We start from the raw sequence: 13,502 nt of genomic DNA, 5'->3' as shown, positions 1-13,502 counted from the left end.
CGGAGTAATACAAAGTAATCGAAGAAAGTTCTAGTATCCTATTGCCGCGGCAATACTCACCGATCACCCCCCTTATCGCTGCTTGTTCAAAGCAAACGGGAAGGGAGAAAGAAACTAATTGGCAAACTGCTTATTCCCAAGTATGCTGAAAAACAAAATAAAAACGGAAAAGAACTCAACGGAAACCTCTACTCTACGACGAATGTGTCGTCGTGGCCATTCTGACGCACAATTACGCTTACAAAACACGTTGGACAAAAATTATTCTATATATATCCCAAATTTGAATATTAAAAATGATGTGATTAAATTATTAAAGAAAAACATCAAAGGAAATGGATTTCCCGATTAAAAGTAAGTTCACATTTTTTTGATATAGTTAATTTCCTTTTCATGACTAACGAAATAGATTAAATATTAATTATATCGGAAAGTCGGATTACAAATACGAATCGTTATATCACTTTTTATTCTTTCTTTTTGTTTTAGTTTCTATTTATAGAAAAATATATTAGCAACATAACTCAATATTCCCGGTCACGCGCGATGAGAACGGAATTCTTAATTGTCCGAGTATATATGTATATTGCACGAAGCGAGATGCATCAATTCGAAAAATAAAAAACGCAGACGAATTGATTCGCGAGAGTACGCGAGAGTTAGATGGAAAGCGAGGATTGATGAATATAGACGAAGAAAGAAAGAATGAGATTAACTCGGAATACTGCCGAATGGAAAATGCATATTCATTTCAAAATGAAACTCACAGGTCAGATAAAAACTTACTATTAATGCATCAAAAGAGTCGATACAGAAGAACCATTACATGCGTATGTACTTACTGCGTTTCGGTATTTTTCCGAAAATATTGTTGAAGCCCTTCGTAGGCTTCGTATAAGTCGTTATGATGAAACACGATAGAAAGGAAAAAAAAAGATGGACTGCATAAAGGTTAACACACTTCTTCTACCTGCATCCTTTGCAGCGAAGCCACATCAAAGTAAGCTTTCAATCGAGCTTCAATTAAATCGTGAGAAAAACGAGAAAGATAATAAAGTCAGCTCAATGGAGAAAAAAGAAAAGAAAGTGAAAAAGATTAGCAAATGGACGAGACAAGTATTAGAAAAAATCAACAAGAAGAAAATTTTCCATAAAAATTTGTTATAAAAAAAAAGATAGAGTCTACTGCCTATAGCCACGTCGAATGGAAAGAAAAAGTGGAGCAACGGTGGGCACGGTTGGTAACATTTAAGATGGATAACTGGTTCGGAGAAACAAAAGACAAAAAGTCGTGTGCTCTTCGCTCGAAAGAGACAGTTAAAATATGCGGCCTCTTTGATAGTATTAAATAGGTGTGAGAAGTGACTCAAACCGTAAAAGGGAAAGTATAAAGACGCGGGCATAGATAAAAAACATATCTCCAATTGTTCGATTATTAATAAGAAATAAGAAATCATTACACGCTCGAGTTTCCATTTTTTATATTTCTGTGTTATTTTGTAGTTTTCTCGTAAATAAACATAAAGCATATTAAAGAGCTTGAAACACCAAAAAGCGACCCATGTATAAGGAATTTCATAAAACATTGAAGAATATTTTGAGTGTTCGAAATAAAAGCAAAATCAAATTGAAAGCAATGTCAATTGATAATGAAAATGAAACAATTTGTTGTGCATCGATGCAACGTTTTTCAGTTTATCGATACATCAAATCCTATTGTAGGGAAAAAACAGGAGTCTCGTAATAAACCTCTTTCCATTGGATTGATAAATCAGGAAGCGGAAAAGTCCTTGACGCTCTCGCAGTGCTCGAATGGCGCGCATCTCTGATTTCCAGAACGGTCAGCGTGCCATACATATGTGTATCGGGATACACATAGGGATACACATAGGGATACACATAGGTATACACATAGGTATACATATACCATACATACCGCCGAGCATAACATACATAGACTGGATACGTAGAGAAAGGGGCTTGTTTTATTGAGCAGCAACGTTTGCTCTCCCTCTTTATGCCAAACAGTGGTAGCGGTAGCGGCGGCAACGGCGGCGGCGGCGGCGGCGGCGGCGGCCCATTTGAGCCGTACTGATTGGAAGCGCAAAAACGTCCTAGTCGACGATTTTCAATTCAGCGAGTTTGAAATTCTCCTCGTCGACGTCATTCGTGCATTTCGCGTTTGTTCGTTGCTCGTTGCTACTTTTTCTGCTTCGTTCTGTTGCTTTCAATTTTTCACTTGTCTCTTTGCACAAAGTATTTTCTTTCTCTCTTTGTCTACTTATTTTATTTATTTCTATCCAACTGCTCACTCATTCATCTCCAATTACATGATTTGCTTTCTTTCACCAATCAACTCTACTTCTGCTCCAAAATATTTTTTCAAAAGTACAAAAGAGATATATATTTATTGTCACGTTATAGCGTTGGATTATTGCGATGCGAAGAGAACTATTTGAAAAAAATAGTATATTCCTACAACACCGGTGAGCGTAAAAGCTAAAAAGCTCTGAAAGTAGGTCGAGCTCGTTGACGTCAGCTTTCGAATGTCATCGGATGACCGCAAACCGAACGAGTTTCACGACTCTTTACCGATGCTACAAATGCATTACCGACTTTAACACGCATTTGCTTTTGTGTACCAAGCCCTCTTATTTTTCTTTCTCGATGAATACAATTAGGTTTTTTCACATACTACCTTTCCATATTTATTGTCAATATGCGAATTTAAATAGTAACTATTATTTTCTTTATAAAAAACAAATTTCCAAGTTTGCGATGCATTTTCAATCCTTGATAAGGTAAATCTTTCCATTTAATCGTTTTTCCAATGAATATATGCAACTGTTGCAAATGCTTAATTTTCATAGTTTAACTATGAAATACTACAACTACTTTGCGGGAGGCTGTAGATCAAGCTATATTAGATTATCATCCTTTTGAACTCTGCGGACGGGGTTGATCGATTTGAAATCCACTACTACTTTTTTTTTCTTCTCACCCTATTCATTCCAGATGGTTCCTGCAGAATACATTCGACCGTTCTAGAATAACCTGTTTTTACGTGGAACTACGTCAAACGATAAAACGATAAAAAAGAAATAGACGGAAACGTTAGACTGTTCTTACAAGATAATCCATTTTGTTCCGGTTAAGAGAATTAATGTTTTTAGAAAATATTAATCATATGCTTGTCAATAATTAAAATAATCAAATGAGAATACTAAAACTATTAGAACGTAAGAATCGAGCTAGTCTACGAGAACTTAAACAATTCAGTAACAGGTAATTATTTGATTTGATTTTGTTTTGCTGGTATTTAATTGCTATTCTACTGGGAGAACAATTTGCAATGGAGCGACTGGAAGCTTTCATTCCGACTGACGGGGAGTTGCATCTCATTGCATGACCGTTTATTTGTCAACGTTTACTTGTCATTCGTAATAAAAGGAAGAAAATCGCCTCTTTAAAAGAAGGAAGTAGTAGCAAGGTCGGGAAGATAAAAAAAGAGAACGCACGCGAGACGCCATCGCGGAGACCCCGCTCCTTCCTGATGCGTGTCACTTTTTCTCAGGGATAACCCTCTCTTCTCAGCCCTTGCTTAAGTAAAACGCCAAAAGTTGACCGGTTTAACGGCAAGAGAAAAAAGCAACGGAAAAGAAAGAGAGAGAAAAGCTGCTCTTTAAGGACGGCCTGCGATAGCAGTCCATGGGGGTCAAGAACGGAGTGGGGAAGGACCACCAGCGGAGGCTTACGTCGATTTCATTGCTTTCCTCGAGAGTTAGTTTCTTCATGTTCATCATCTCGAGTGTGCAATATCTTCGATCATCGTTTACGTCAATTCCTCCTCGAGGAAGATTCTTCTCTTCCAGAATTTCAATTTTTCAATTTCAAATTTTTCCGAACGACAAAAATAGAGAACGAAAAACGAATGTTTTCCGTCGACGCGTCAAGATTCTTCTAGTCGTGAAGAATTATTAGAGTCGGGTGATCCAACCAACGTCCTATTGGCAGGTGATTGATATGTTTCCCGCACACGCGCCGTATTTTCTTCTGTCACGTCGACGATACGTTCGACGCGATAGACTTTGTGTGTGACATCCTTGTGACATGGATGGATACAATCATGTTTGGTATTATCATCGGCACCAAAATCAAGAACAACACCAACATATATCTTATCAAAACCAGCATCAGTATCAGCATCAGCATCAGCATCAGTACCAACAACAGCAACAACCGCAACCGATACCACAACTTTATCATCAACATAAAGAACAGCAGCAGCAGCAGCAACAACAACACCAGCACCAGCACCAGCACCAGCACCAGCAACAACAACAACATTATCATCATCAGCAGCAGTATCTTCATCAGCATCATCACTCTCCTCATAAGCAACAGTATTCAACGCATTATCCGCCAGATTATCTTTATCGCCTTTCTCTTCAGGTATATCGTATACTAATCTTGACGATCAACAAAGAAACTTATTAAGTATCAACCTTCTTTAGTTCATCTTTTTGCCAATTCATTTATTGTTTTTATTTCTTTCCTTCCGGAAAGGAAGCGGAATGAAAATTGAACTGATATTTGCAAATAAATTCAATGTTTTTTTCAGCAAAGTAGAAAGATTGTCGGAAAACTTTATTTTCTCGTTTTTGAGGAACGGTTTAGATGAGACACTTTGTATTCTCTTTTGAAGCCATTCGACGTTATCGATTGGTCGAAGAACCGCTTGTGAATTTTAGAATTCAAGCTAGTCCCTCCTTATCGAATTCAACATATACCTCGAGTTAAAACCCGGTTCGAATTAATCAAACTCTGCACGCGTTGTACGAACGTGTGTACCCTACGTATGATTTTATGTATCCCGCTTTGGTACGCCGCCGGCATGAACAATCGGCTAGCAGAGAATGAGGGTGAAAGTGCCCGACATACATATAAAGATAGAAGTGTACGAGAGGAAGGCCATCTCCAGTCCTTCTCTTTCATTCTCTAGAGACATACAGAGTTGGGAATCTGGCATCCAAGCTCTACCCGAATACGGCATGCGTTATCTGACAGGCAGATACTGTCGGAGTTATGCGTTGCCTACGCCAAATTATGTTTCCACTTCGTCCCCGTCTACCTACCTATCTTCCTACCATCCTACCATCCTCGTCGTTTCTATTTCTTGTTATCGCGTATGATGCACTAAACCGGACACGTATTCGCCAAGGATGCTATCGCTGCTGAGCTTGATAGATTCCTCGAGATTTGAGTTAGATGCGAAACTATCGATTTTTCTATAATAACTGCATCAGCATTCGGATAACTAACACACGCAATATATAATCTATTTTTTTAACATATGCAATTAATTACAGCCATTTATCCCTATTGATAACAAATTAGACGATAACCAATTATACATTTCACCATGAAACATATTCTTTTGAGCACTTTTCGTTCTTTTCAATTTAATTACGACATCTTGAGCATGTCATCGCGTAACTTTATCGTTCCTTGATCCTACTACTTATAATTTACCGATATCATTCTTTTGGCAACAACTTCTTTAGGGTCTTAAATATAAATACTCATACGTTATAGTACAGTCTCTGTAAATGTAAGTGATTTTCTTTAAAAGGAAGCGTGATTGTTACCTCGTGATATGCCTTTCAAGATAATTTTCTACTTTCTTTTACTTTGAACGTTGATGAATCATTATGAAAGAGAGGATGTGTAATTGAGAAAAGAAAAAAAACAAATTCAATAATTCCTTTAAAGAAAATTCTTCTTTTTAAAAACGAACGCGTTCTATAGTATTGATAAAATTTTCAAACTTATTCAGAGAATTATCTTCGTTATCGAACGAACGTATCTCTCTGGAAAGTGCTTTCACTGTTACTGCTGCTGCTGCTGCTGCTGCTGCTGCTGTTGTGATTTACCGCACGCGATTCACGATACATTGCGCGCGGGTAGCCCTGACGATTCAGCAGCGTTTTCAGCTCGATATTCGAACCATTTAATCTAGACGATAGATTCTTCTTTGAGTGAACTATCGAAAAGTGTTTTCCTCGCGAATAGCTTATTAAGGATCTTGCGCGTTTATTTGACGAATCATCGATGTATGTTCATCCATTTAACGTGATCGATGCCAAGAGTTTGCACAATTGTCGAGTTATCCAAAATATGTTTTTTCTTCTTTTTATATCTCTAGAATCTCTATTCGCAATGAATCATCATATTGACCTAAAATTTTTCAATTAAAAATAAACTTCTCAAACGACATATAATTTTAATATAACTAATGTAACACAAAGCTGCACACGGGAATTATTTTGTTCAGAAATATTAGTTCAAATGAAATAGAAGCTCTGTCGAAATGTTTAGTTCGAATTGAAAGGAATTTTACAACTTGTTCTCATACATACCATCGAAGAATTTCTGTATAATGGCCGAGCATTCACTCCACATCATTTACTTTCCATATATGCAATAGAACGATATCGATTTTCCGTAGAATGTACTCGAGAGAACTTATCGCGTGGAGAATTAAGGAAATGGAGAGAGAGAGAGAGAGAGAGAGAGAGAGAGAGAGAGAGAGATGGAACTCAAAGGAATATATGTATATCTGAAGGGTGTGTAAGCTGGTCAATGGCAGACGTGCCAAACGTTTCCTTTCTTCGACCGTAATTTCCACGTGGTACCGTGTCGATCTGTCGACAGACTGTATACACGTATAGCCTGATGAGAGAGTTTGAGAGATACGGAGAATGGAGAAAGGAAGGGAAGTGGGCTTGGACAGAGCCAAGAGAAAGACCAGATTTCCTAATCGGTATGAGGGTTTCCACCAGTCGGCTCTCAATTCGTACCAAAGCAATTCAGAGAGCTAACTCGTCGAGAGGGAAGAGCAACACTAGGGAGGAAAGAGATAGATAGAGAGACCGAAGCGCAGAACTAGAAGACAATGCAATTATTCGCAATTACCGCGTCCGTCCGCGGCTCGCGGAATTATCCCATTCTGTTTCCATTACCGTCCCTGCCAGCTTTTCTCCTTCTCCTTCCGTCCTATGCTTGTCATTTTCTCTCTCTCTCCCTCCATCCCTCTCTCACTTTAGTCCATATCCGAAGCATCGCGCAGACTCGTCCCTTTCTTCGCCATGCATATAGTAAAAACCGAAGATTCCAAACAACATCGAAGACAATTTTTTCTTTTAACGAACGTATTTTCACTAATTCGCTCAGGTGGTAAGTATTTAATAACGATAGCATGATCGAAAGCTGCCGGACCTAACTATCTCTCCTCCTTTTTTTTTTACCTCTCACTTGCTTGCGGCTCTCTCGTGTGTTTGGCTCGCTCTATTCAAATAGTTCAAGATTAACGTTGCTCTCGTTTCGTCGTCGTATTTTAACGGATTCTGGATAGGGGAGCGACTAATGTAACAAAGGAAATCCGGGTGGCGAGTGATAAAACGTAATTACCCGACGCTTTTCTTACTTTCTTCTACCGCGTCTATACTTTCTCCCCATCCTGTTCTTCCTCTTCTCCGTCCTTACATTACATTACATTATAGGTACTCTCCCCTTTTCTTGTCTTCCCTTGTATCTATATTTCTTTTCTTTCTTGGCTTTCGATCTTTCTATCTAGAACACACGCAGTGGCACGCGGACTTCGTATCGCGCGGGCCATAGCTTCAGGCAACATTGATATTATCTTCGACGTTGCTGATGTCTTTAATGCCATTATAGTGTCTATTTACGCGGAAGAATGAACGCGATTCTAGTAAACGCACACTTCGATAGGTGGATAATTTGCTGAAAGCTGACGTCTCAAACGGAATGAAGTTGGTTTCAAGCAATGACGGAAACGATTAACTCGGCTGAAGGAATTGTCGTCGTTATGCTATTACCTCAAGACTTGGCGTGGAATCGTTCAAAGTGTAAAGTTACTGCTACAAGGTAGATAGAGGGAGAGCGAGACTGATAGCAAGGGAAAAGGATATGGGACCACTAGGAGATTGATAGATAAAGAAAGAGAGAGGAAGAGAGAGGAGCGAAGGAATGAGGAGCATAAGAGAAGAGAATAGATCTACGTAGATATAAACGCAGTGTACTGTGTTAGTTCCAGGGAAGTACTGTCGAGTTCCTAAACTACCAGCGTCTAGTAAGTGGTAAACTGGCAGAATACTAGGGAGAAAGATAGAGAAGGGGATAGAGAAGGGAATAGAGAAGGGGAGAGAAAAGGACGAGTAGAAGCACGGCAGGTTATGCCGGCATTGTTCTAATTTAATCATACATGCCAGGATCGCTCAAGATATCGACTCATCGAATAACTTGGTATTAAGAACGATCCTCTCGCGAGCTACTATTTTCGCTATTTAAATCGATTCCCCTTTTATATCCCCTTTTATATCCCCTTTCATACTCTTTATTCATCTTTTTCAGTGTAATGCCTTTTTTCATGTTTTTCTTTTTATTCTTTCTTTCTTTTACCTTCAACACCTATCCCCTCGGTTATATCATTTTCTTTTCGGAATTTTTTCCTACATTCGTAGTACTATAACGCGTAAAGAATTGTTAATCTATGAAAAATCTAACGTTCTCTGATTGTGAGATGATAAACGATGTTTGCCTCTACGGCAAAATATGTGAAATGTTTTGTACCAGTAAGCAGTAGCCGTGAACAGCAGGAAGTTAGGGAATAAACGAAATAGAACAAATAAGAAGCGTGTAGTATCCGCGAGCGATTGAAAGGGAAATGTTATTGTAGGTAGGAAAGAAAGCGAAAGGAGGAACGGCGTTGTGCGCGCGACGAAACGCGCTGAAGGGTTTGCGTCAGGGTTTGCGTCAGGGTTTGCGTCAGGGTTAGCGGTCGCGGTCGAGAGGTTAATTGCGCGCCAACACAGAGCGTTCTTTGATTAGCGTCCTACGCTACGTACTAGACGTACTGGAGAGAGTACGTTTCTCTCGCCCCTACACCCCTTCTCTGCTTGCCAGGTAATTACGCGAGCCTCAGGTGATCAACCTTTATAAAAGGCCCCTTCTTCTGCCTTCCCCTTCCCGCTCCCTCTCTTCTACTCTTTAAACCCGCTTTCGTCCGTTCTCCTCTTTTCTTTCTTTACTCTATATTGAGTTGGAAAGTACTCGTCGAAAGTACGTTCTTTAAAGTCACAAAGCTTTCGAGGTACCTATTGCGCCGCTAGTCATCAAGTTCGCGCTTTCGGGATATCCATAGAAGGGGGTCTTCACTTGAAAATGATATGTAACCAAAAAGAAAAACACTTTAAACACTTTAATATTTACTAAACGACGAGAAAAAGAGAAAACGAAAAAAATAGATGTACGAAAGAAATATAGAAATTTTATAATTGGATAAGAGCTCGAAAACTTTCTACTTAATAAATCATAAATTCTTTATAATTCTTCGTTACAGCAACAACAGCAGCAGGCTCAGCAACAGCAGCAGCAGCAACAACAACAACAGCAGCAGCAGCAACAGCAAGCTCAACAACAACAACAACAGCAGCAGCAGCAACAGGTTCAGCAACAGCAACATCAGCAGCAGCAACAACAACAACAGCAGCAGCAGCAGCAACAACAACAGCAGCAGCAGCAGCAGCAGCAACAGCAGCAGCAACAGCAAGCTCAACAGCAACAGCAACAACAACAGGTTAATTCGCCTGGAAACGGAAACGGAAACGGAAACGTCGGAAAGGGTAGTCTCTCGCCGGGAAATTCAGCTTCTCCTGGAGCAGTCGTTGCATCAAACAAATCTCAGGCCGAACTGAAGCCAGTGGAGTGTAATTTATGCCATAGAAAATTTAAAAACATACCCGCACTCAATGGACACATGAGGCTACATGGCGGTTACTTTAAGAAGGTAACTGCCCTTCTTTCGAAAAAGGCTTTGATTTTGATTTACTAATAATGACGTGTCGGACAATCTTTTTTCGAGATTTCAGCGAAGCTTCCCTCGTACTTTCAATCGTTCTTCCATTGTTTTATTCCTTCCTCTTTCTCCCTCATTGATCTTATTAAAGTTAAAAAAGTGACTTGAATTCTGCTTCTACAATTGTCGAAATAGAAAGATCAGCGATTTCTGAACGCTTTTTCTTTTCCTACTTTTCTTCGATCGAAAGCCCGTTTATGATGCTCTTTCTCATTCTCTCTTTTACTCCTCATCCTCTTTCTTCCGTTTCTTTTTCTCTTTCTACTCTCCTCCCTTCACTGATTAAAAATGTCTTAACGAACGGCAACATCGTTCAATGAAAAGTGCTGAAAGATTTGCAGAGGGAAAGTTTTTCCCTTTTCAATCGTGAAAAGGTGGGAGAGGGGAACGGAGAGGCTAGGGGTTTTGCTCTGCAACATGGGGTGAGGTGAAAGAAGCTAAATACTAGCGCGAGAATGTCTTTTTCCACTTCGATAAACTCTCCGAGAGAGGAAAGAAAGAAGAAAAAGAGAGAACAAGTTCGATTGGAGAAGTGATACGAATACACCCAAAAAAATTTCCAACGATCAATTAATTTCTTCAGTTCCTCGCAGGCGGTGACTATTTAATATGCTTTTTTTCTAAGAAATAAAAACCAGTTAGATGTTCGGCGAGTCAATAAAAATCGTCGGTAAAAGATCATTTTAGAATTTATAAAAATCCTATTTTACTTTAACCTTAAGAAATATTCGAATAAATTAAGATTTTAAATTAAAGATAAAAAATTCTCAATAATCCGTAGCGATTTCTCAAACAGTACGAACAAACGAGCGTATAATAAAAAGTGATAGGATTCTAATGATGTGGAGAACGAAACGGCCAAGTAAGAATCAGAACAACTCTCAAAGGGAGCAGATAAATGAACGGGCAAGTAAAGAGAGAGAGAGAGAGAGAGAGAGAGAGAAAGAGATATCACGGAGTAGATAGAAAGATAAGGCGATGGTCAAGTCCAAATGAACGCATTTACAAGCTCTTTCGTCTGTCCTGGACTTCGAATCTTCACCGAATTGAAAAGTGGAAAAGATAAAGAAAAAAGAATAAAAGTGGATGAACGAGTTCTCCATTTCATGAGAGTAAGAGAAATGAACGAAAAAAGAACACGAGAGAAAGAGAAACGAGATGTAAGAGCCGTGCTTATGAACTTCATTATGAGCTTCCTTCAAGCTTTCTTCGAGATTTCTTCGAGCTTTTTTCATTATGCAGATTGAATCTGACTGGTTACGGTTTGGGTTTAAAACAGCAGTGGGTGCTCTCTTGCTCGAACCAATCGAATTTTCACCGCTGTACTGACCGACCCTTCTCGTAACCCCTGTTACAGTCTTACCATAACAATGGCATCCCTGTTCCAAACCTAGTTATACTCGACAAGTATAGCGAGCCCTCGAACGATTTCCTTTTTTATGGCATTGATCAAGTTTTTCACCCACGGGAAAGAAGGAGGTCAAGAATTATTGAAAACTTTTCATAACTCTGTCTACGGATATGTCCGAATTAATACTGGTTATTTTGTCTAGTTTATAATGTACCCAACATGTGATACTTGTTTACTTTTCGTATTGATCTAATATGTTTTCCTTGTCCTCTTTTTCAAATGGTTTTTCAATTATCGAAATAAGATCGATTATTTAATGTTTTTCTTAATTCTAGCATTTTGATCAAATTTATATAGATAAGAGTTTTTAGCCGTTTAAAAGAAAGATAAAAAAGCGGTCATATTGTTAGTCATCCCAGGCTAATATTGAGACGCGTAATATACTCATGATTTTTAATAAATGGACGCATCGTAATTTATTTCGCGTAATAATGGGTAACGATAAATATTCATGGTGTGCACGTCGCGCACTCATGTTAAAGACAAAGTTCAATTTCGCGAGAAACGATATACATATATATACAACATATGTCGACAAAGGCACGCGTAAGATTAATCCTACAAAAGTTCGAGATTAAAATGCTGATAATTTGTATATTTGCGTTAACAAACTATCTTCCATCTATTTACGAGTTTTATTTGTTTTTAAGTGCAAAATTTACCCAAAAATTAATTTTAAAACATTTCTTAAAACTCGCGGTAAGTTATTATTGAAATGAAAATGTCTAAAATGACCGATAACGGGATGCATGATTCTTGTCAGACTCTTAGATCACAGTAGGACTTCGAGAGGGGCTCGACAAGGTGCCACCTCTTGATCTAGTATCCCGTGGGTTGGTGTATTACATACGCCAGAGATTCCATCATGAGATAATCGAATGGGCGCCTCAATTAGCTTCGCTCGGTGATTAGCTGTCCCTCCCTCTCTTGAACAGCTCTCCCTAGCTCAAATATCCAATCTCTATCCCGAGCCCCGTCAATTTAATCGCGATACAAGCCTCTAATTCATGATCACTCGTCATGAGTCACCATAATGGTTGGACCATCCAAAGTTCTGGATAGGAGCGAAAGTTTTGGATAAGTCGTTGTAAAGTTCTCGCGATTGAAATACTGATTTCTACGATTTTCTTTGATATCCTTCTCTTGTTTTCTTTAACCACGATCATAAAAATTCGTAAGATTATTATTTAGCTTACGTTTTTTATTTGTCCGTATTATCTCGAACTAATATCAAATTCCAGACGCTCAATTTCGTATTTTAATACCTCGATCTCTTACCTATATTTCTTAGGATGCTGAGAATAAGAAAAGCGAAAAAAAAGAAGTCGTCGGACCGCCTTTACAAACGGTCTCGAATAGCGTCAGAGCACTAATCGAGGAGAAGATCATTCAAAAGAGAACAACCGGTAAGTTATGAATTTTTATTTATTTATTAGCGGGCTAATATATGTAGTAATTTAGCAAGGAACAATTTTGTGCAAATAAAAGGCAGAAATAGAAAGCTACAAGTGCGATTTTGGTATTATACATGAATACGTATCTTACGCGTTTATTAGTTTGGTCGACGCTAGCTAATCCCTCTTTTCTTCTCTCTCGTATATCATATATTTGGCAGCGATATTTCCCTAGTATGCGCGCGCGCGTGCCCGTCATTGGGTGGGCCATTGGGTGGGCCATTGGGTGGGCCATTGGGTGGACCATGAAGTGCCAAAGAAACGTGATTTACTAAGCAAGCACGCCAGAATATTTCTCGCATTGTCCACGTCGAGACGATAAATCAAGCGACGGTGAAGAACAGTGAAAGGGGTAGCAAAACGAACGGGGTAAAGAGGAAAGAAGGGGCTAACCGAGCGTGCTTTTGTAACGGAGCGAACATCGTTAGCGATTTATGCACGATCTCGCCCAGCTCTCTTTGCCAAAAAGTGCGATAGCGAGCTGCACTAGATTTGCAAATAAAACATTTTTCTAAATAAAGCATGCCTTTATTTTCCTACCAAATTATTTAGAAAATTACTTTATTGCGACGTCATTTCGTTCGTAATTTAAACATCTCTGTTATATTTATATGTACTGTCGATTAAGAAGTCCATATGATTTTAAAAAAAGTTTTAACAATATGACAGAAAATCGATTACTTGCATTACTCAATCTTTC

The 13,502-nt window shown here is 38.8% G+C and overlaps 1 protein-coding gene across 1 annotated transcript in view; it reads left to right on the top strand.

Moving 5' to 3' along the window:
- Nucleotides 1-13,502, top strand: part of LOC122515794 — a 164,562-nt gene that overhangs the window by 138,843 nt on the left and 12,217 nt on the right. Inside the window, exons 10-11 of the mRNA XM_043633252.1 lie at nucleotides 9,575-9,868; nucleotides 12,640-12,754. Of these exons, the coding sequence (XP_043489187.1) occupies nucleotides 9,575-9,868; nucleotides 12,640-12,754 (409 nt within the window). The remainder of the gene's footprint in view (nucleotides 1-9,574; nucleotides 9,869-12,639; nucleotides 12,755-13,502) is intronic.

Source organism: Polistes fuscatus, unplaced genomic scaffold (assembly GCF_010416935.1).
Source record: "Polistes fuscatus isolate 324 unplaced genomic scaffold, CU_Pfus_HIC Scaffold1, whole genome shotgun sequence".
In the NCBI taxonomy this organism is placed as follows: Eukaryota; Metazoa; Arthropoda; class Insecta; order Hymenoptera; family Vespidae; genus Polistes; species Polistes fuscatus.
This window is presented reverse-complemented; position numbering and strand designations above follow the sequence as displayed.